At 45.8% G+C, this 23,819-nt stretch overlaps 1 protein-coding gene across 1 annotated transcript; it reads left to right on the forward strand.

The window, feature by feature from the left end:
- The first annotated feature begins 496 nt into the window (after positions 1-496).
- On the forward strand, positions 497-23,058 carry wdr97 (WD repeat domain 97). Its single transcript, XM_038997266.1, has 21 exons — positions 497-784; positions 975-1,564; positions 1,683-1,804; positions 1,949-2,669; positions 3,578-3,726; positions 3,980-4,224; positions 5,869-5,939; positions 6,194-6,326; positions 6,682-6,758; positions 7,018-7,081; positions 13,681-13,839; positions 14,155-14,307; positions 14,432-14,587; positions 14,802-14,939; positions 16,228-16,386; positions 17,032-17,226; positions 17,345-17,469; positions 17,702-17,870; positions 18,372-18,538; positions 18,658-18,719; positions 22,811-23,058. Exons 1-21 carry the CDS (start codon positions 497-499, stop codon positions 22,990-22,992), a joined length of 4,125 nt encoding a protein of 1,374 aa, XP_038853194.1. The 3' UTR covers positions 22,993-23,058.
- Positions 23,059-23,819: the final 761 nt, after the last annotated feature.

Consider the following 23,819-nt stretch of genomic DNA (forward strand, 5'->3'; position numbering starts at 1 on the left):
AACAGTCTTTGGTGTGAGAAAGAACTACTGTTTAGAACTACGGATGCTACCATGGTCACGGTCAGTGGTGTTTTTCTTCTGTTTCATAAATATTGACATCGTTGACGGATTAGATAATGTTTTTGATCAAAATGTCTCTCATGTCGTTGCCGGTTTGTATAGGCTACTTTAGAATGCAATAAATAGAGAAAATGTACATAAACATGAACATCTGCTTAGATAGTAAAACGTAGTAGTTATCTATCATCAAAATTCTACAATTTCAAAGGTGTTGTCTTGATAGAGTGCCTTGAAAGCAACTGTCTCATCTGGCAAATAGAAAACAGGTTGGAGACTGATTTTTCCCCCCCCCCGCCCCTCTTCACCAGAAAATATTTCAACTGAACTAAAGGGTCTGACACTTAGACTGAGCTTTAGGCTTAAAGACATATGCGAGTGCCAAAGAACCCCAACACCACCCCATCGGAGTTAGAGAGGAAGGGCATGCAAAATATCCATGCTCAACTCAGCAGACAACACAGACGAGGAGTGCGGCTTGGTGCAGGCCATGGGGATGGCCTCCCCTCCTCTCGCCGACGGAACCGACCTGGACAGGAAGAGCACGCTGCGGGTTACCCCCCGCCCCACAACAGCGGACCAGGAGGGAGCAGTCAGGGCGGTTAGACGCTCATGGGGGTCAGAGTTACGGAGAGGGAGGGGGAATTCGGGGGAGGAGAGCACCAAGGGGAAAGCTCGCAGGATGTGGAAGTTCCTCAGCACTGGAATGAAGCAGAATGTGGACAAGGTAAATAAGATGTCTCTGTGCGTCCCAAATGGCACCCGAGTCCCTATAGACCATGTATAGTTTACTATATAGGGAATAGGGTGCCATTTGGGACGCATCCTCTCTCTTTGGTTGGAGGCATTGTTAAATCGGTAGGCGACATCAGAAAATACATTTCTATTTATCCTAACTCTCTCTCCCGCTTTCCTAGATAAGAAGCTTCGATGTCAAGAGTGCTGTTCTCACCCATGGCCTGCAGCACTTACGTAATTTCCCTTGCAACGACCCTGTGCGCCACATGACCTACGGCAAGGGGGCGGCAGGGTTCATCAGCCTTCACAGGGAAGGCAAGGTCGTTATGTACCACCCAGACGGGCGTCTCCGTGACCTCCCACCCGCCTCTGTCTCTGTCCCCTACATGGGCCTAACCTCCACTCAGCTCCCTGGGCGTCTGGTGGGCTGGGGGCCCGGGGCAAGCCTCACGCTGCTGGACAGTGAGCTGCGCCCCCTAGCCAACGCTCTAGACCCTCTGGATGTGCGGGTTTGCCAGGTCACAGAGCAGTCCCTGGAGCTGGTGACAGCGGGGGCGGGGAATGTGTGTGTGTGGTGTCTGACTCACATGGTGTGCCGGGTGAGAGTGACGGAGGGTCTTGGGCGCCACAGCGTTTTTACCCAGCTGGCATTGGCCCCCCCGGGCCCCGAGAGGCATCACAGGGCCTTCGTCGTTTACGGGAGAGCTGTGGTTGTCGTTGACCTCACTGCTGGGCGTGTTCTGGAGCACAAAAGGAACCTCCACCTACGGTAAATGTGTGTGTGTGTGTGTGTGTGTGTGTTCATGATTGTTGGACAGTGGGCAGTTTTTGGCAAAATGTCACCTCAACTGATCTGCAGACAGAGTGAACATGCCTCTTTTCTTCAGGGATATCACTGCACTGGTGTACAGCTTTCATCTGGACTTTGTGGTCACTGCGTCCAAAGATGTTTCCATCAGAGTGTGGGGTCCTGACTGGGGGCTTTGTATGGCGTTCGTAGGACACACTGGTGAGATAACCACTTGGTTGGGGGAAAAAAACCTTCCCTATGATTCCAGCTAGTCAAGTCAAATGCAACACTCTTTACGTGTGTGTGTCTGTGTGTGTGTGTGTGTGTGTCTGTGTCTGTGTCTGTGTGTGTGTGTGTGTGCAGGTGTGGTGACCTCTCTGGCTTGCTGTCCGGAGTCTGGCCTGCTGCTCTCTGCCTCCCTGGATGGGACCCTGCGTTGCTGGAGCTTGGAGGGGGGGGACCAGGTCCAGTGTTTCCCCATCGAAGGAGGGGAGCCCCCTCTGGCCCTAGGGGGTCCGATGAAAGGGGGCACCTTCTTTACTTTCTCCCAGCAAGGAGTGGACTTCTGGACCATCAGCAGCCTGTATAACCTTCACTGCAGGCTGGGGGGGGACCTGGGTGGCCCCGTGAGACAGATAGTAGTTCCCTCTTGCCCCCTGCCCTACCCCACCCGGGTGCTTTGCGTCAGCGGGGATAGTAACGTCACGCTAGTGGCCGCCGAGACGGGGGCGGTCCTAACCTCATTCGGTGCCGGGCAGAGGGTAAGGTGCGCCGATTACTGCTTGCACAAAGAGATTCTATTGGTCCTGACGGAGGGCGGAACGTTGATCCGGGCCAGCACGCTGACCAATCCGGCGACGTGTGTGGATGAGTGGAAGGCACGAGGACAGGGTCCATGGCAGAGGGAGGAGCAGACGGATGGGGAGGGGGATCAGTGGATCGCAAAGCCAGGCCCAGCCTCCTGCATGGTGCTCTACAGCAACATAGCCGACGGACAGAGAGCGCTAGACGAGTGGAAGAGCCTGCAGAAGCAGAGATGCCAGAGACCCACGAACAAGAAATCTCTTCATGATGCCAAGAACCGGTAAGACTCCCCCTGTGTCCCTAATTTAGACTTGTCTTGATATTATTGACAGTCCCTTTATATTTAGATCATGAATCCCTCGGTAATTACCCACACAAGCACTCGGTGTTTGAATCTGTCACGATCGTCGTAACATTTAAGTGAGGAGGACCAAGGCGCAGCGTGATAACAATACATCTTACTTTTTAATGAAGACGAAAACGAAACGAACACTATACAAACTAATCAAAACAACAAACGTGAAGCTATACAAACAATAAGTGCAGACACTAGCAACTTACACATAGACAATCAACCACAAATTACCTAATGACTATGGCTGCCTAAATATGGCTCCCAATCAGAGACAACGATAGACAGCTGTCTCTAATTGAGAACCAATCTAGGCAACCATAGACTTACATAAACACCTACAATGAACACAACCCCATGAACTCTACAAACACCCCCTAGACAATACAAACACCCTAGACGAGACAAAAACACACAAACATCCCCCATGTCACACCCTGACCTAACTAAAATAATAAAGAAAACAAAGATAACTAAGGCCAGGGCGTGACAGAATCTGTTACATCTGTTTTAATCTGTTACTAAATTAAGACAGGCTGTTGGATGAAGACAGGCTGTTCAGTTTAGCATTTTTTGAGGTTAGGATTAGGGGAAGGGTAAAAGACAGGGTGTTGGATGAAGTTTCCTCTAGACGCTGTTCAGTTTTGCATTTTTTGAGGTTAGGATTGGGAGAGAAATCTTGCAAGATTTGAGCTCTGGGTTAACCGAGATTAGGGGAGGGGAAACTGATCCTAGATCTGTACCTAGCGGAAACTTAACCCCGGAGCTAGAAATACTGTGCCAACCATCCAAAGTAATGATATGTTATGACTCCCTTATGACTACCCCTGGGACAGGTTCCTGGTAATGCTGGGGCACAATGGTGGCTGTGTGAGTGTGCTTATGCTGGATACAGGAAAGGTGCAGTACATGACCCCCGCACACAACGGCCAGAAAATCACCTCCCTGCAGGCAGACCCTGAGAACAGCTACTTACTCACAGCCGGTATGCAGCACTCTATTGGCTCTATGGGATGATGATGATGATGGTGGTGGTGATGATGGTGATGGTGATGATGATGGTGGTAATGATGGTGGTGGTGGGGGTGATGATGATGATGATGGTGGTGATGATGATGATGGTGGTGATGATGGTGGTGGGGATGATGATGATGATGATGGTGATGGTGGTGATGATGGTAGTGATGATGATGATGGTAATGATGGTGATCATCATCCCATTCTCTCCCTTTCAACAGGTGAGGACAAGGCAGTGCTGGTCTGGAGGGTGTTTCCCTATGCCCAGGAGTGTCTCAGCCTGCACTTGAACCTTTTCTGTGGGCATCCTCCGCTCTACTTGACCCTGTTGGGGCCTCTGCTGGCCCTAGCCTTCCAGGATCCCGATAGCGCCACCTATAGCCTGGTGCACTTCAGCCTGCTCAACCAGAGTCGCACTGACCATCCGCCCAGTGAGGACCATCTGGACTGCATTACGGGTGAGACAGTAACAGAAGATACCGTTAAATAATATACTGTGTTTTAGATACTATAGATCTGGGGCCGTATGAAACGTCTCAGAGTAGGAGTGCTGATCTAGGATCAGGTCAACATTGTCCATGTAATCTTATTCATTGTGTTAACAGTTGATGTTACTCTTCAATTACACAGACCCCAAAGCAAATCAGGGGGAGAAAAATAGGTTTATTCAAAGAGGACAAATCATAGACGTTATGCTGAAATGTAGATGTTCATTCTCCCCTGTCCTCAGTGATTCTCTCCACAGAACAAAGAGACAGGATGTAGTTTTATACCCCCAACCCTAGCCTGTGGTTGACCAATTAGAATTCCTAGCAATAAAATTGGGCCAATGGCCAGATAACGTGTATCCCATTTCAGGCCCGATATATAGACAATTTGGACCAATGAGAACTTGCCATGTAGCTATGAGTCCCGGACTGAAATTCCTCCCATGCTCTGACCCATTAATCATTAATTCCCTATTACAGAAAAAACACTAGTTCCATTGATCGTTAATTCCCTCTTGACCTTTAGTCCTCTGCGTTGTGTATTTATTTTCAAAATATTCTTGCAATTGTAATCTAAAAGGCAAAACTGATCCTAAATCAGCACTCCTACTCTGACACACTTAATACATATGGCCCCTGAGACACTCAACAAGGTAATGTACCTCAAACTATAATGAATATAAAAGCAACATGCAACAATTTCAAGGATTTTGCTGAGTTACAGTTCATATAAGGAAATCTGTCAATTGAAATAAATTCATTAGGCCCTAATCTATGGATTTCACATGAATTGGCAGTGGCGCAGCCATGTTGGGCTTGTCCACTGGGGAGCCAGGCCCAATCAGTCAGAATGAGTTTTCCCCAGAAAAGGAATTGTTACAGACAGAAATACTCCTCAATTTCATCAGCTGTCCTGGTGGCTGTCAGACGATCCCGCAGGTGAAGAAGCCAGATGTGTAGGTCCTGGGCTGGCGTGGTTACACGTGGTCTGCGGTTGTGAGGCCGGTTGGACGTACTGCCAAATTCTCTAAAACTACATTGTGGCAGAGAACTTAACATTAAATACTCTGGCAACAGCTCTGGTGGACATTCCTACGGTCAACATGCCAATTGTATGCTCCCTCAAAACTTGAGATATCTGTGGCATTGTGTTACGTGACAAAACTGCACATTTTAGATTGGCCTTTTATTGTCCCCAGCACAAGGTGCACCTCTGTAATGATCATGCTGTTTAATCATCTTCTTGATATGCCACACCTGTCAGATGGATGGATTATTTTGGCATGGCAGAAATGCTCACTAACAGGGATGTAAACAAATTTGTGCACAAAATTTGAGAGAAATATGTTTTTTATGTGTATGGAACATTCCTGGGATCTTTTATTTCAACTCATGAAACATGGGACCAACACTTTACATTTACGTTTATATTTTTGTTCAGTAGGTGATCCTCGGACAAGTTTTTTTTAATTGTCTTTGTGTGTGTGTGTGTTGGTGTGTGTGTGTGTGTGTGTGTGTGTGTGTGTGTGTGTGTGTGTGTGTGTGTGTGTGTGTGTGTGTGTGTGTGTGTGTGTGTGTGTGTGTGTGTGTGAGAGAGTGCAGGGCTCTGTGTGTGCCATCAGCTCCGAGTGTTTGCCTCCAGCAGTCAGGATGGAACTGTTCGCATCTGGGATGAAGATAACCGCCTCCTCAGGTCAGTCAATGTGTTTGTGTGTGTCCCTAATGGGAAAACACACATTTCACATGTGAACACGTGAAGTGTTCATCTTATGTGAAGTTAATGTGATAACATGAAAATACACATGTGAAAACGTGATCATATGGGAATAGTTCCAAAAACACGTTTTCACATGATTTCACATGTGATTTTACACATGTGAAATCATGTGGTTTTTCTGTAAGGGGCGTGTGTGTGTTAGTAATTTCTGCAGTCTTGGTCCCTCTAAGAACCCTCCAGCTGAGTGCGGAGCCTGAGTGTCTGGCCTACAGTGGGCAGAGGGGAGATCTGCTCCTAGGCATCAGAGGGGACCTGTATAGGATCCGCTGCGCCCACCTGCTGCCACATGACTTCCAGCTACGGGTATACTGACTGGGGGGAAGGGGTGGTGAAGTACTGGGGAGAGGTGGTGAGGACAGACTGGTCTCTTGTGGTGGTCCTAGTGTGGCTCAGTTGGTAGAGCATGGTGCTTGCAATTTCAGGATCATGGGTTCGATTTTCGCAGGGGCCACCCATATGAAAATTGATGCACGCACTACTATAAGTCGCGTTGGGTAAAAGTGTCTGCTAAATGGCTTATATATTAGAATGGGTCTTGGAGGGTAAATACGTGTTTAGGCATTTTCAGTGAGATAATGTAGTTAGGTTTAGCTAAATGTTTTCGAATAGGTGTGCTTACTGTGTAATGATATCTTTGCTGTGCCTATAATCTGTATAGCTCCTTTCTACTGAGATGTCAGATCCTATCCCTGACTTGCCCATATCTTCCACCTCAACAAGGACAAGCAAAACCAAGTAAGCTACCCTCCGTCTCTACCTATAATGTGACATAATGAACATCATAGACAAGTTATAACTTGTTATGTTTGTTACAGTAAATGTGTGTAAATCTATGGATTACGTTTGCACTGGTAAATCTACATATTTACTGGGATTTTGAGCCAAAATGTGTTATCTATAGATTTACAGTTTTTATTTACATCTATATAATAGTTATGTTACATTAACCGTAACCTAGACATTGAGTGTGTGACGTGTTTTTGCCTACCATCAGGACTGTGGTCTCCCCCATACCAGAGAAACAACCCAACGGAAAGCAGGACATGACCAAAGATCCAGTGAGTTTACCCAGAATATGAAAGGGAGAGAGAGGAGAATGAGCGAAAGCTTTGCATGGAATTGAGTGTAAAGGAGTGTGGGGTAAGGTGAGACATTTGTTACATTCAGCATCACTACATCAAGGGAAATATAGTATTATTTCTAACAAAGATACACTACATGGCCAAAAGTATGGGGAGACCTGCTCGTCGAACAATTAATTCCAAAATCATGGGCATTTTTTAAATATTGTATTTATTTAACTAGGCAAGTCAGTTAAGAACAAATTCTTATTTACAATGACGGCCTACCAAAAGGCAAAAGGCCTCCTGCGGGGACAGGGGCCTGGGATTAAAAATAAAAAATAAATACAATATAAATATAGGACAAAACACACATCACAACAAGAGAGACAACACAACACTACATAAAGAGAGACCTAAGACAACAACATAGCAAGGCAGCAACACATGACAACACACCATGGTAGAAACACAACATAACAACAACATGGTAGCAACACAGCAGCACAAAACATGGTGCAAACATTATTGGGCACAAACTGCACAAAGGGCAAGAAGGTAGAGACAACAATACATCACACAAAGCTGTCAGTAAGAGTGTCCATGATTGAGTCTGAATGAAGAGATTGAGATAAAACTGTCAAGTTTGAGTGTTTGTTGCAGCTCGTTCCAGTCGCTAGCTGAAGCGAACTGAAAAGAGGAGTGACCCAGGGATGTGTGTGCTTTGGGGACCTTTAACAGAATGTGACTGGCAGAACAGGTTTTGTATGTGGAGGATGAGGGCTGCAGTAGATATCTCAGATAGGGGGGAGTGAGGCCTAAGAGGGTTTTATAAATAAGCATCAACCAGTGGGTCTTGCGACAGGTATACAGAGATGACCAGTTTACAGAGGAGTATAGAGTGCAGTGATTTGTCCTATAAGGAGCATTGGTGGCAAATCTGATGGCCGAATGGTAAAGAACATCTAGCCGCTCGAGAGCACCCTTACCTGCCGATCTATAAATTATGTCTCCGTAATCTAGCATGTGTCAGAGTCGTGTGTATAGGTGGCAGGGAAGTCAGGCGCAGGAGAGTCAAACGGAGTGTAAAATGGAGTCTTTTAATGAAAGTCCAAATACATGCTCCATAACACTAATAAGAAACGAACAAACAAAATATGGGTACGAAGACCCGTCGCGCACCTATACACATAAAAAACAATACTAACAAGAAACAATCTCTGACAAAGACATGAGGGGAAACAGAGGGTTAAATACACAAGAGGTAATGGATGGGATTGAAAACAGGTGTGTGGGAAGACAAGACAAAACCAATGGAAAATGAAAAATGGATCGATGATGGCTAGAAGACCGGTGACGTCGACCGCCGAACACCGCCCGAACAAGGAGAGGCAACGACTTCGGCAGAAGTCGTGACAGCATGGGTAGGATGGTCATCTGAATCAGCGTTAGTTTGGCAGCTGGGGTGAAAGAGGAGCGATTACGATAGAGGAAACCAAGTCTAGATTTAACTTTAGCCTGCAGCTTTGTTGTGTTGAGAGAAGGACAGTGTACTGTCTAGCCATACTCCCAAGTACTTGTCTGAGGTGACTACCTCAAGCTCTAAACCATCAGAGGTAGTAATAACACCTGTGGGAGGAGGGGCATTCTTCTTACCAATCCGCATGAGCTTTGTTTTGGAGGTGTTCAGAACAAGGTCAAGGGTAGAGAAAGCTTGTTGGACACTAAGAAAGCTTTGTTGAAGAGCATTTAACACTAAACCCGGGGAGGGGCCAGCTGAGTATAAGACTGTATCATCTGCATATAAATGGGTGAGAGGGCTTCTTACTGCCTGAGCTATGTTGTTGATGTAAATTGAGAAGAGCGTGGGGCCTACGATCGAGCCTTGGGATACCTCCTTGGTGACAGGCAGTGGCAGAGACAGCAGATTTTCTGACTTTATACACTGCACTCTTTGAGAGAGGTAGTTAGCAAACCAGCACAAAGACATTACATTTACATTTAAGTCATTTAGCAGACGCTCTTATCCAGAGCGACTTACAAATTGGTGCATTCACCTTATGATATCCAGTGGAACAACCACTTTACAATAGTGCATCTAAATCTTTTAGGGGGGGGGGGTTAGAAGGATTACTTTATCCTATCCTAGGTATTCCTTAAAGAGGTGGGGTTTCAGGTGTCTCCGGAAGGTGGTGATTGACTCCGCTGACCTGGCGTCGTGAGGGAGTTTGTTCCACCATTGGGGTGCCAGAGCAGCGAACAGTTTTGACTGGGCTGAGCGGGAACTGTACTTCCTCAGAGGTAGGGAGGCGAGCAGGCCAGAGGTGGATGAACGCAGTGCCCTTGTTTGGGTGTAGGGCCTGATCAGAGCCTGAAGGTACGGAGGTGCCGTTCCCCTCACAGCTCCGTAGGCAAGCACCATGGTCTTGTAGCGGATGCGAGCTTCAACTGGAAGCCAGTGGAGAGAGCGGAGGAGCGGCGTGACGTGACGTGAGAGAACTTGGGAAGGTTGAACACCAGACGGGCTGCGGCGTTCTGGATGAGTTGTAGGGGTTTAATGGCACAGGCAGGGAGCCCAGCCAACAGTGAGTTGCAGTAATCCAGACGGGAGATGACAAGTGCCTGGATTAGGACCTGCGCCGCTTCCTGTGTGAGGCAGGGTCGTACTCTGCGAATGTTGTAGAGCATGAACCTACAGGAACGGGTCACCGCCTTGATGTTAGTTGAGAACGACAGGGTGTTGTCCAGGATCACGCCAAGGTTCTTAGCGCTCTGGGAGGAGGACACAATGGAGTTGTCAACCGTGATGGCGAGATCATGGAACGGGCAGTCCTTCCCCGGGAGGAAGAGCAGCTCCGTCTTGCCGAGGTTCAGCTTGAGGTGGTGATCCGTCATCCACACTGATATGTCTGCCAGACATGCAGAGATGCGATTCGCCACCTGGTTATCAGAAGGGGGAAAGGAGAAGATTAATTGTGTGTCGTCTGCATAGCAATGATAGGAGAGACCATGTGAGGATATGACAGAGCCAAGTGACTTGGTGTATAGCGAGAATAGGAGAGGGCCTAGAACAGAGCCCTGGGGGACACCAGTGGTGAGAGCACGTGGTGCGGAGACAGATTCTCGCCACGCCACCTGGTAGGAGCGACCTGTCAGGTAGGACGCAATCCAAGCGTGGGCCGCGCCGGAGATGCCCAACTCGGAGAGGGTGGAGAGGAGGATCTGATGGTTCACAGTATCAAAGGCAGCCGATAGGTCTAGAAGGATGAGAGCAGAGGAGAGAGAGTTAGCTTTAGCAGTGCGGAGCGCCTCCGTGACACAGAGAAGAGCAGTCTCAGTTGAATGACTAGTCTTGAAACCTGACTGATTTGGATCAAGAAGGTCATTCTGAGAGAGATAGCAGGAGAGCTGGCCAAGGACGGCACGTTCAAGAGTTTTGGAGAGAAAAGAAAGAAGGGATACTGGTCTGTAGTTGTTGACATCGGAGGGATCGAGTGTAGGTTTTTTCAGAAGGGGTGCAACTCTCGCTCTCTTGAAGACGGAAGGGACGTAGCCAGCGGTCAATGATGAGTTGATGAGCGAGGTGAGGTAAGGGAAAAGGTCTCCGGAAATGGTCTGGAGAAGAGAGGAGGGGATAGGGTCAAGCGGGCAGGTTGTTGGGCGGCCGGCCGTCACAAGACGCGAGATTTCATCTGGAGAGAGAGGGGAGAAAGAGGTCAAAGCACAGGGTAGGGCAGTGTGAGCAGAACCAGCGGTGTCGTTTGACTTAGCAAACGAGGATCGGATGTCGTCGACCTTCTTTTCAAAATGGTTGACGAAGTCATCCGCAGAGAGGGAGGAGGGGGGGGGGGGGGAGGGGGAGGAGGATTCAGGAGGGAGGAGAAGGTGGCAAAGAGCTTCCTAGGGTTAGAGGCAGATGCTTGGAATTTAGAGTGGTAGAAAGTGGCTTTAGCAGCAGAGACAGAAGAGGAAAATGTAGAGAGGAGGGAGTGAAAGGATGCCAGGTCCGCAGGGAGGCGAGTTTTCCTCCATTTCCGCTCGGCTGCCCGGAGCCCTGTTCTGTGAGCTCGCAATGAGTCGTCGAGCCACGGAGCAGGAGGGGAGGACCGAGCCGGCCTGGAGGATAGGGGACATAGAGAGTCAAAGGATGCAGAAAGGGAGGAGAGGAGGGTTGAGGAGGCAGAATCAGGAGATAGGTTGGAGAAGGTTTGAGCAGAGGGAAGAGATGATAGGATGGAAGAGGAGAGAGTAGCGGGGGAGAGAGAGCGAAGGTTGGGACGGCGCGATACCATCCGAGTAGGGGCAGAGTGGGAAGTGTTGGGTGAGAGCGAGAGGGAAAAGGATACAAGGTAGTGGTCGGAGACTTGGAGGGGAGTTGCAATGAGATTAGTGGAAGAACAGCATCTAGTAAAGATGAGGTCAAGCGTATTGCCTGCCTTGTGAGTAGGGGGGGAAGGTGAGAGGGTGAGGTCAAAAGAGGAGAGGAGTGGAAAGAAGGAGGCAGAGAGGAATGAGTCAAAGGTAGACGTGGGGAGGTTAAAGTCACCCAGAACTGTGAGAGGTGAGCCATCCTCAGGAAAGGAACTTATCAAGGCGTCAAGCTCATTGATGAACTCTCCAAGGGAACCTGGAGGGCGATAAATGATAAGGATGTTAAGCTTGAAAGGGCTGGTAACTGTGACAGCATGGAATTCAAAGGAGGCGATAGACAGATGGGTCAGGGGAGAAAGAGAGAATGTCCACTTGGGAGAGATGAGGATCCCAGTGCCACCACCCCGCTGACCAGAAGCTCTCGGGGCGTGCGAGAACACGTGGGCAGACGAGGAGAGAGCAGTAGGAGTAGCAGTGTTATCTGTGGTAATCCATGTTTCCGTCAGTGCCAAGAAGTCGAGGGACTGGAGGGAAGCATAGGCTGAGATGAACTCTGCCTTGTTGGCCGCAGATCGGCAGTTCCAGAGGCTGCCGGAGACCTGGAACTCCACGTGGGTCGTGCGCGCTGGGACCACCAGGTCAGCGTGGCAGCGGCCACGCGGTGTGAAGCGTTTGTATGGTCTGTGCAGAGAGGAGAGAACTGCAACCCCTCAAAGACCCCTCAGAGACACCAATACTCCTTAGCCAGCCCACAAGAATGGAATGGTCTACCGTCCGTATCAAAAGCTTTGACCAAGTCAATAAAAATAGCAGCACAATATTACTTAGAATCAAGGGCAATGGTGACATCATTGAGGACCTTTAAGGTTGCAGTGACACATCCATAAGCTGAGCAGAAACTAGATTGCATACCAGAGAGAATACTATAGACATCAGGAAAGCCAGTCAGTTGATTATTGACAAGTTTTTCCAACACTTTTGATAAACAGGGCAAAATATAAATAGGCCTATAACAGTTAGGATCAGTTTGATCTCCCCACACTCTTCTCAAAGACCCCACAGAGAGAGAACTGCTCCTTAAAGTAACTAACTTTGGCCTTCTGAATTTTATATATATTTTTTATTTTTTTCACCTTTGTTTAACCAGGTAGGCCAGTTGAGAACAAGTTCTCATTTACAACTGTGACCTGGCCAAGATAAAGCAAAGCAGTGCGACAAAAAACAACAACACAGAGTTACACATAGGATAAACAAAAGTACAGTCAATAACACAATAGAAAATCTATATAGAAAATCTACTCAGGATAGCCTGCGTGCACTTATTTCTCATTTGCCTGAATGATAGATAGCCAGTCAGCCTGAGTATGTGTGTGCCAAGCCTTTCGCCAAATGCAATTCTTGAGGTGGAGTAACTCTGCAAGATCACGGTCGAACCAGGGGCTGAACCTGTTTTTAATTCTCATTTTCCTTATGGGGGCGTGTTTGTTAACAATACCACAAAAAATATCAAAAAAGAAGGTCCAAGTGTCTTCGACAGAGGGGATCAAGCTGAAACTATACCATTTTACAGAGGCCAGTTCTTGAAGGAAGGCTTGCTCATGAAAGTTTTTTAGCAAGAGTCTATGACAAATCAGGACAGGTCGTTTCACTGAGCAGCCATTATAACACAGGCTGTAAAACAGTGATCACTAAGGTCATTACAGAAAACACCAGACTGATACCTATCAGGATTATTTGTGAGGATAACATCGAGGAGAGGGCATTAATAAAGAGTTCGTCCCCCTTTGCTGCTGTATTTGCTGCTGTAACAGCCTCCACTCTTCTACGAAGGCTTTCCAGGCAAGTCAGTTAAGAACAAATTCTTACTTATAATGACGGCCTAGGAACAGTGGGTTAACTGCTTTGTTCAGGGGCAGAACGACAGATTTTTACCTAGTCTGCTCGGGGATTCGATCTAGCAACCTTGCAGTTACTGACCCAATGCTCTAACCACTAGGCTAGCTGCCGCTAAATATTTGGTCACATTCATTTTGTCTATGGTTTCCTTGAAACAAGGGGTAGCTCAACTAACCCTTTGGCTCAATGTACCCCACTCTCCACTACTGCTATTTTCTTTTTAGGATTGATCATATTTTAAAAAATAAATGAAGGCCAATGTGTGTGTTCCCATACCTAATGTGCCAGTGGTGTAATGACAGTTTTTCCACCCACTCCTTGTCCCTCAGGAGTATGAGGCGCTGCTGGCTCGGAACAGAGACCTGGCCTCACTCCAGGAAGGCACTACAGAGAGAAGGAAGAGGAAACCTCCCACCACGCTGAACACCAGGAAGGAGGCCTTTGACCGCTATATGAGGATCATCTACAGCCAGCCCCTCGACATTAAGGTTCCTTATACTGAGAACAATTAGCTACCCCAAGATGTGATTATAATTAGACATTTTATCAGTTAAACCTGAAAGGCACCAAGGTTAAACATACACTGAATTTTTCAAGATGATTGGGGTAGGAATGTACTCTGCCAAGTGGAGTCAGAGAGATGATAAAAGCAGTATGTGCCCTTTTGTTGGATATAGAGAGAAGAACCCATAACCTCACCTATAATATGATGTTTTATGTGAAAGGACAAATGTCATTACTTGAGAGTGGGATTGCATTGTAGATATGCAGACTAATGAACATTTGTTCTGATTATATCTCAGATTGGGGATGAGGACATGTTTGACCTTCATGCAGATTTGTTTCCTCCAAAACTACCTGACCGTCGACCATTCACCCCACCCACCTTAAGGAATGGCTTCTTCCCAAACCCCAACTTGGCCAAGCCCCTGCCACCCATAACCAAACCAGGGCAGGTGAGGGCCACTGGTTCAGTTTAGCATATCTGTCTGCTGTCCCTCTACTTCCTGAAGCTAAGTAATAGATAGATTGAGACGAAGAAACCACACCTCCCTTAGTCCTCTGTCTGTCCCTTTGCAGGATGAGGAGCTAGAGCCAGCCCCAGCACAGAGCAATCCGGTGGGCTTCATCCCTAACTCTGTGCTAGTGGGCCAGCTGTGGCCAGGCGTTGTGGTGGAAAACACAATCCCCAAGCAAACATTCAAACTGAGGGATGAGCACGACTATGAGGAGGAAGTGAGAGGATATTTACAGAGACCAGATTCAGGATCAGTTTTGCCTTCTAGATCACAATGTATATGATTACATGGACATGGGGAGCTGATCCTAGATCAGCACTCCTACTCTGATATGCTTGTTACATATGTCCTCAGAAGAGGACAATCGGTGTATGTTCTGTGATACGATTGAGAGAATTTCAAATAGGTTGTTGGTTTGGTTTTCCTCACAGGGTGATACTGAAGAAGTTCAGTTTCTGGTGTATGAGAGCGATGAGGACATAGGTTCCCCCATACAGCTGGTGAAGAGCCCTCAGAAAGAGAAGAGCCCCCCACCTCCCACTCCAGAGAAGCCAGCCTATGTAATGAGGGTGAGTGGTGTATTAGCAACGCACATGCCCCGCCCACCTTTGGATCTCTTATTTTCAGCCATCCATTTCCTGTGTTTGAAGGGTGCAAAAATCCACTTATCACTGAAATATCACTGGATTGATGGCTTTCATTTTACTCTTGCGACACTTTCCCACTCTTGCCTGTGCCATTCCCGTTAACGTAGCGACCGCAGAAACGTTCGTAATGACCTGTCAAACTCACTCCGGTAATGGCTGAAATGGGATCAGTGGAATACATTGGCCTTCCGTTGCATCTATAGGAACTCTAACGCTTCGTCAGTGATTTAGCGCACTGTCTCGACACAAGAAAGAGAAGAAAGATCACTTCATTTTGGTGAGTGTTCGTTTAAAAAAAAATGATTTAGTACAGTTGAAATGTTTAATTCGATGCGCTGAAATGAACTTCCAAAAATGAACACTCGGATTATGGTGATACTATGTCTGATCTCACAAACAGTGTAAAGTATGTTTAGATAGGTGTGAACTAAAGCCGAGCGTTTTGATTTTAAATTGCGTGGGTATCCTTCTCTTGACACGCTGGTTTGAATTATGCAAGAGAACATGACAACAGTATTAATGAGGAAGTCTAGAAAGTGCAGGTGGGTGCAGGTAGGCCTAGACATAGCAAGTTTTTGGTGGGGGCAGACCTGTTCCTCCCCTTTATATTAATTTATTCATGGGTGCAAATACACCTAGTGTATATATGCAAATCAGGCAAATACAATTTTCTTTATTTGATCACAAAGTAATACAATAATACCTGATATACTGTTAGGTTCTAAATAAACATAGTGAAAACTCACGGACAACTAGTAAAGCTCAAACCAAGTTTATTCACCCACTGGGTCACACAGCTGCATAAGACAAAGACATGGTACTTTCCATTAAATCGATTCCATTCCAGCCATTACTAATCAAAATCAAATGTATTTATATAGCCCTTCTTACATCAGCTGATATATCAAAGTGCTGTACAGAAACCCAGCCTAAAACCCCAAACAGCAAGCAATGTAGGTGTAGACTATGAGCCTGTCCTCCTTTCACCAGCCTTCTCTGGTATCGGGGCTGCATGAAGGGCAGCTGTTGTGTGCTCATGGCCCGTATCCACAAAGAGTCTCAGAGTAGTTGTGCTGATCTAGGATCTTTGCATATAATCTTATTTATTATGATCTAAAATATAAAACTGATCCTAGATCAGCACTCATACTCTGAGAGGTTTTGTGGATACAGGCCCAGGTCTGATGAATGTTTTGTGTTCCCCTCCTAGCCTCCAAAGGCTGTCCCTCCCACTAAGATACCCAAACTGCCGACCCCACCTTCCCCTAGAACCCCAACACCACCCTGCACACCCACCCCCGAGATCCCAGAATTCCTTAAACAGTTTGTGGAGGAGGACTGGTTCAAGGATATCTACCAAGACCAAAGGGTGAGTCTTTTTAGCTGAAGCAAGCACACCATTTTCATCCCAAAAAACGAATTATTGTACTGGGGAAAATTCCTTAGAAACCCTGTAAGTCAGTTGTATTCAAAGTATGGGTCGCATGGGGGAACCTCAGTGGGGTCACCCCCCCCCCAAAAAAGTAAGAGTACAGGTTATTGTATAGGATAATATACAAACGTTTTTGAGAAAGATAAGGAAAAACACAACTTTATTGAGTAAATATATTAATACATTTATTTTCATTTTGATAAGAGATGAAAATGTAATGAATTGAAGGTTATTTGTTGATGTAAAAATTGAAATATCCTGATTTTAGGATTGTGTCATTATTTTGGGGGTAGGGTGGGGTCATGAGAAATTCGGGCAAAAGAAAGTCCCAGTTGAAAAAGTTTGAATACCACTGCTGTAATTTATCAGCTGCTCCTGTAGGTTATTGTTGTCTGTATTTTCTCTGTCAACAGGAAGTTTGCGTCGTCCCAAATGCACCCTATTCCTTATTTAGTGCACTACTCTCGACGAGAGCCCCCATTGAGCTCTGATGAAAAGTATTGCACCACATAGAGAATAGGGTGCCATTTGGGACTAGGACAATGAGACTAATGTTTTGGTGGTGTTCCTGTGTGTGTGAAGTGTATCAGGCAGTCCCTGTGTCCTGAGGAGTTCTCCATGCAGATTCTGGACCACATGCAGAGTTGTGGTGCCCAACTAAAGATGAGGATCCTGAGCGCGCTGATCACTCTACGCAGACAGGGGGAGCTAGGTAACACAGACAAGCTCAGCAAGGGGCTTATGGGTTCTCTACGCAACAACACCTCATCAAATATGGTATGTCCTCTCTTGTGGAATTTGGTATGCTTTTTAATGTTTGAATCAGTTTTTTTCCGCCATTGTGAATTTGGATTTTAAACCATGTCTGGGTTTGTGTGTATGTTGTGTGTTTCAGTCCGATGAGGAGCAGCGAGTGGTGAGTGAAATACTCAACGTGTTGTTGGTGTGTCTTGGTCCTGAAAGCCATGAGATCATTGTGGAGCTCCTCACTCTACTGGCCCACAAAGAACTGGGACTACAGTGAGTCTATGCCGCACCAGTCTTTGTCTATACTCACTTTCATTGAGGTCACCATAGTAAGTCCTCAACTCTGCTTCCCTGTAATGGTGAATGCTGAGCTCTGATTCATCTAGCTGTGATAGTGAGTGCCCTTGTCAAATGTAGTGCAATATAGAGGCAATAGGGTGCCATTTGGGTTGCAACCAGTGAATGGTGACCTCTAACTCTGTGTGTCTGGTCCTCCTGTTGGCAGGAAAACAGTGATGTGCCTGCTGCAGGTGATGGGCGTGGAGGACGCTGACCCGTGGCTGGCCATGGAGATGGATCCCTGGGACTCCATGGTCCAGGACCTTCCTGATTCCCGGAAGAGCCTGGGAGAGATGGCTGCAGAGTGGCTGCACTCCTGGACCTCAAAATACAAGGTAATCATTTATTAGATTTATATATTGCTTTTCCAGATGCTCAAAGCGCTTACATAGTAATGGGAAACTCACCTCATCCACCGCCAATAAAAATAAGTAGAAGGAGAAGAGCAGGTGCAGGAGGAATTAATCAGCAATGCACTGCTCTGGGCTGCCAATGTCCTTTTCATTGAACCTAACACCTCTAAATATGAGCATATGAGGTCTCAATTGAGCATATGAGATTACTGGCAAGCGCAGTGTGGCGCGACTGGTTCCCAAACTGGTTCTTGCCTGTTTAACATGGTAGGTCTGCCAAGCAACATCTGGGAGAGGAGGCTGGTGAGGAGAGGATGGCTCATAAAAATGTCTGGAATGGAGTTAATGGAATGGTATCATACATATGGAAACCATGTTTGACACCATTTCATAATTCCGTTACAGCCATTACTATGAGCCTGTCTGATTTCTAGTGCCACCAGCAACCACTGATAGCTGGTCTCCCCTCTCTTTGATCTGCAGGGCCAGAACAGTTCTCTGTTCCTGAAGAATGCAGGGAAGAACCTCTTTACCCCAGTGGATGTGCTCAACTACTTCTGCTCTGTCAAAAGGGATATGTTTTTAAAGGCACAGACTGTCCTACCAGAGGGGCGCAAAGACACAGTATTGCGTCTCCCTGAATCCTCCAGGTACCAGACAGATGTACCACCCCCCCATCACATAAACAAATGTCACATACCTCACCTTTTCAGCTCGTAACGCAATATGCTGACACATTACTTTGTTGTGTGCGTGCATTCTTATCTAGCTCTAAGCCAATCCAACGTCTTGGAGAGACCTACAGCATGTCCAGGATACGCAAGCCTCCAGGTAAGCTTTAGCCCTCCGTGGTATGGTGAACAGAATATCCATTCAATCAATAGCTCTTAACAACCATTTCAGCATAGAGCTTGTATACAGTGCATTCGAAAAGTATTCAGACCCCTTGACTTTTTCCACATTATGCTACATTACAGCCTTATTCTAAAATGTATTAAATCCATTTTTTTCTTCATCAATCTACACACAATACTCCATAATGACAAAGTAAAAATAAGTTTTTAGACATTTTTGCAAATTTATAAAATTAAAAAATTGAAATATTACATTTACATAAGTATTCAGAACCTTTACTCAGTACTTTGTTCAAGCGCCTTTGGCAGCGATTACAGCCTTGAGTTGTCTTGGGTATGATGCTACATGCTTGGCACACCTGTATTTGGGGAGTTTCTCCCATTCTTCTCTGCAGATCCTCTCAAGCTCTGTCAGGTTGGATGGGGTGAGTTGCTGCACAGCTATTTTCAGGTTTCTCCAGAGATGTTCGATCGGGTTCAAGTCCGGGCTCTGGCTCGGCCACTCAAGGACATTCAGAGACTTGTCCCGAAGCCACTCTTGCGTTGTCTTGGCTGTGTGCTTAGGGTCGTTGTCCTGTTGGAAGGTGAACCTTCGCCCCAGCCTGAGGTCCTGAGCACTCTGGAGCAGGTTTTCATCAAGGATCTCTCTGTACTTTGCGTCGTTCATATTTCCCTTGATCCTGACTTGTATCCCAGTCACTGCCACTAAAACACATCCCCACAGCATGATACTGCTACCACTATGCTTCACCGTAGGGATGGTGCCAGGTTTCCTCCAGATGTGATTCCAGACAAGAGGTCACTATGTCCTTCTTAGTTGTCCTCAGAACAGCTACTTAGCTGTACCAGTGATTGTCTGAGAGGGGACTTATCCTCTCTCCACCTCAGGTAGATAGTAAAATTTCCAAACCACTTTACATGCGCCGCTGCAGACTGGCGATGTCCTGATCTGGTACAGTAGGTGAGTTAATTTTCTTCACCTTGTGTTGAGGTTCAAAGTTCCAACCATGTCAGATGTGAAGCGACCGCTCTACTCTTTTCTGGTATAAAGTTAATTTCGTTACCAAGGCTTTTTATGCACTCTGGCCAAAGGGGACAGATCCGTTCATCTGACACGCTCTTCTGACCTCCCTCTGGGCGTGGCTACTTAACTTCTAATTATATCCTTTGCACATTATCTCTTATGACTCCAAAAATCAGATTCCTATCTTAACAACAATTTCCTAATTTTTCATATCATATGCAACAACGTATTGAATGGAAACTTGACAGATAAAGGGGTATCCTTTCCAAGTTACAGTATTTCGTCCATACAGTTTTGAATGAGATCACAAAATGAAAAACAATATAATATTAGTTTTCTACATCTCCCCACTGACCATTCCCCACATTCTTTATGTTAGAATTATTGTTCCATTATTCACTTTTTGGACATTAGAGTTTTGGGTGGGCAAAAGTCTCTGGAGACAAAGGGATATTCCTTTAGCCAATACTGGAGGGTAGAGAGAGAGTCCTCTCCTGCTTAATTTACAACCAGGTGTGGAGGTGTCAAAACCCCCCACACCAGTTCCCTCCTCCCGTCTGCGGGTGAGAGAAGATCTGGTTATTGTCAGCCATTGCCAAGCTGATCTGACCCATTGTGATCCTCACAAGACAGTCATGACTGTGCCAAGTTTCCTCCAGACGCGACACTTGGCATTCAGGCCAAAGAGTTCAATCTTGGTTTCATCAGACCAGAGAATCTTGTTTCTCATGGTCTGAGAGTCTTTAGGTGCCTTGACAAACTCCAATTGGGCTGTCATGTGACTTTTACTGAGGAGTGGCTTCTGTCTGGCCACTCTACCATAAAGGCGTGATTGGTGGAGTTCTGCATAGATGGTTGTCCTTCTGGGAGGTTCTCCACAGATGAACTCCGGAGTTCTGTCAGAGTGGCCATCGGGTTCTTGGTGACCAAGAAGGCCCTTCTCCCCCAATTGTTCAGTTTGGCCGGGCGGCCAGCTCTAGGAAGAGTCTTGGTGGTTCCAAGGCCACTGTGTTCTTGGGGACCTTCAATGCTGCAGAAATTGTTTGGTACCCTGTCTCGACACAATCCTGTCTCAGAGCTCTACGGACAATTCTTTCGACCTCATGGCTTGGTTTTTCCTCTTACATGCACTGTCAACTGTGGGACCTTATATAGACAGGTGTGTGTCTTTCCAAATCATGTCCAATCAATTAAATTTACCGAGGTGGACTCCAATCAAGTTGTAGAAACATTTCAAGGATGATCAATGGAAACAGGATGCACCTGAGCTCAATTTCGAGTCTCATAGCAAAGGGTCTGAGTACTTACAGTTGAAGTAATTTTTCAACCACTCCACAAATTTACTGTAAACAAACTATAGTTTTGGCAAGTCGGTTAGGACATCTACTTTGTGCATGACACAAGTAATTTTTCCAACAATTGTTTACAGACAGATTATTTCTCTATAATTTACTGTATCACAATTCCTGTGGGTCAGAAGTTTACATACACTAAGTTGACTGTGCCTTTAAACAGCTTGGAAAATTCTAGAAAATTATGTCATGGCTTTAGAAGTTTCTGATAGGCTAATTGACATAATTTGAGTCAATTGGAGGTGTACCTGTTGATGTATTTCAAGGCCTACCTTCAAACTCGGTGCCTCTTTGCTTGACATGATGGGAAAATCAAAAGAAATCAGCCAAGACGTCAGAAATAAAATTGTAGACCTCCACAAGTCTGGTTCATCCTTGGGAGTAATTTCCAAGTGCCTGAAGGTACCATGTTCATCTGTACAAACAATAGCAGCCATCATACGCATTCTCCTAGAGATGAAAGTACTTTGGTACGAAAAGTGCAAATCAATCCCAGAACAACAGCAAAGGACCTTGTGAAGATGCTGTAGGAAACAGGTACAAAAGTATCTATATCCACAGTAAAATTAGTCCTATATCGACATAACCTGAAAGGCCGCTCCTCAAGGAAGAAGCCACTGCTCCATAACCGCCATAAAAAAGCCAGACTACGGTTGGCAACTGCACATGGGGACAAAGATCATACTTTTTGGAGAAATGTCCTCTGGTCTGATGAAACAAAAATAGAGCTGTTTGGCCATAATGACCATCGTTATGTTTGGAGGAAAAGGGGGGAAGCTTGCAAGCCGAAGAACACCATCCCAACTGTGAAGCACGGGGGGGTGCCAGCATCATGTTGTGGGGTTGCTTTGCTGCAGGAGGGACTGGTGCACTTCACAAAATGGATGAAATCATGAGGAACGAAAGTTATGTGGATATATTGAAGCAACATCTCAAGACATCAGTTAGGAAGTTAAAGCTCGGTCGCAAATGGGTCTTCCAAATGGACAATGACCCCAAACATACTTCCAAAGTTGTGGCAAAATGGCTTAAGGACAACAAAGTCAAGGTATTGGAGTGGCCATCACAAAGCCCTGACCTCAATCCTATAGAACATTTGTGGGCAGAACTGAAAAAGTGTGTGCAAGCAAGGAGGCCTACAAATCTGACTCAGTTACACCAGCTCTGTCAGGAGGAATGGGCCAACATTCACCCAACTTATTGTGGGAAGCTTGTGGAAGGCTACCCGAAACGTTTGACCCAAGTTAAACAATTTAAAAGCAATACTACCAAATACTAATTGAGTGTATGCAAACTTCTGACCCACTGGGAATGTGAATAAAGTAATAAAAGCTGAAAGAAATTATTCTCTCTACTATTATTCTGACATTTGACATTCTTAAAATAAAGTGGTGATCCTAACTGACCTAAAACAGGGAATTCTTACTTGGATTAAATGTCAGGAATTGTGAAAAACTGAGTTTAAATTTATTTGACTAAGGTGTATGTAAACGTCCGACTTCAACTGTATGTAAATAAGGTCTTTCTGTTTTTTATTTTTAATACAATTGCAAAATTTTCTTAACCTGTTTTCGCGTTGTCATTATTGGGTATTGTGTGTCGATTGATGAGGAAAAGTTTAAAAAAAATCTATTTTAGAATAATGCTGTAAAGTCAAGGGGTCTTATCTTAGTCTCTTTTATTTCAAAACAGGTGTGATCTTGCCCCCTCTCCCAAACCGCCCTGTCCTCATGGGCTTCACCCCGTTCCTCACCCTGCCCCTGCCGAGGGTCAGCCTGTCCCCCTTTCCATTCCCTGTGGACCAGCACTGTTTGAAGGCCTCCCCGCGACGCTACTTCATCCTGGAGCGCTCCTATGTACACTACTATAGATGACACAGCCTCCCAGGCAGCAAGATATTATTCCCCGCACCCAAGATTTTTCCCTTTCCCCGACAAAGACCAGCCAAACAGATATACTCTTGTTTGAATAAAAAATCTATTGTATAGATCTTTTTTATTGTATATCACGTGATTCACTCAATACAAATAAAGTTTGAATGACTGTAAACGTCTGTAAAAATTAAACTGTTGTGTGTTGTTCCATGGACAGTATGGATGCGATATGAACTGATAGGCCAGAGATATTTTTTCATTGTTTGCTTTAATATAAATATAAGCTTATATTGCAGTTTGGAAAATATACAGTACTGTGCAAAAGTTTTAGGCAGGTGTGAAAAAATTCTGTAAAGTAAGAATTTATCAATTAACAAAATGCAAAGTAAGTGAACAGAAGAAAAATATAACATCAAATCAATATTTGGTGTGACCACCCTTTGCCTTCAAAATAGCATCAATTCTTCTAGGTACACTTGCACACAGTTTTTGAAGGAACTGCACACAGTTTTTGAAGGCCCAAACATCTTGGAGAACTAACCACAGTTCTTCTGTGGATTTAGGCAGCCTCAGGTGCTTTTCTCTCTTCATGTAATACCAGACAGACTATGATGTTGAGATCAGGGCTCTGTGGTGGCCATACCATCACCTCAAGGACTCCTTGTTCTTCTTTACGCTGAAGATAGTTCTTAATGACTTTCGCTGTATGTTTGGGGTCGTTGTCCTGCAGAATAAATTTGGGGCCAATCAGATGCCTCCCTGATGGTATTGCATGATGGATACGTATCTGCCTGTACTTCTCAGCATTGAGGAGACCATTAACTCTG

This window comes from Salvelinus namaycush, chromosome 7 (assembly GCF_016432855.1).
Source record: "Salvelinus namaycush isolate Seneca chromosome 7, SaNama_1.0, whole genome shotgun sequence".
Taxonomy (NCBI): Eukaryota; Metazoa; Chordata; class Actinopteri; order Salmoniformes; family Salmonidae; genus Salvelinus; species Salvelinus namaycush.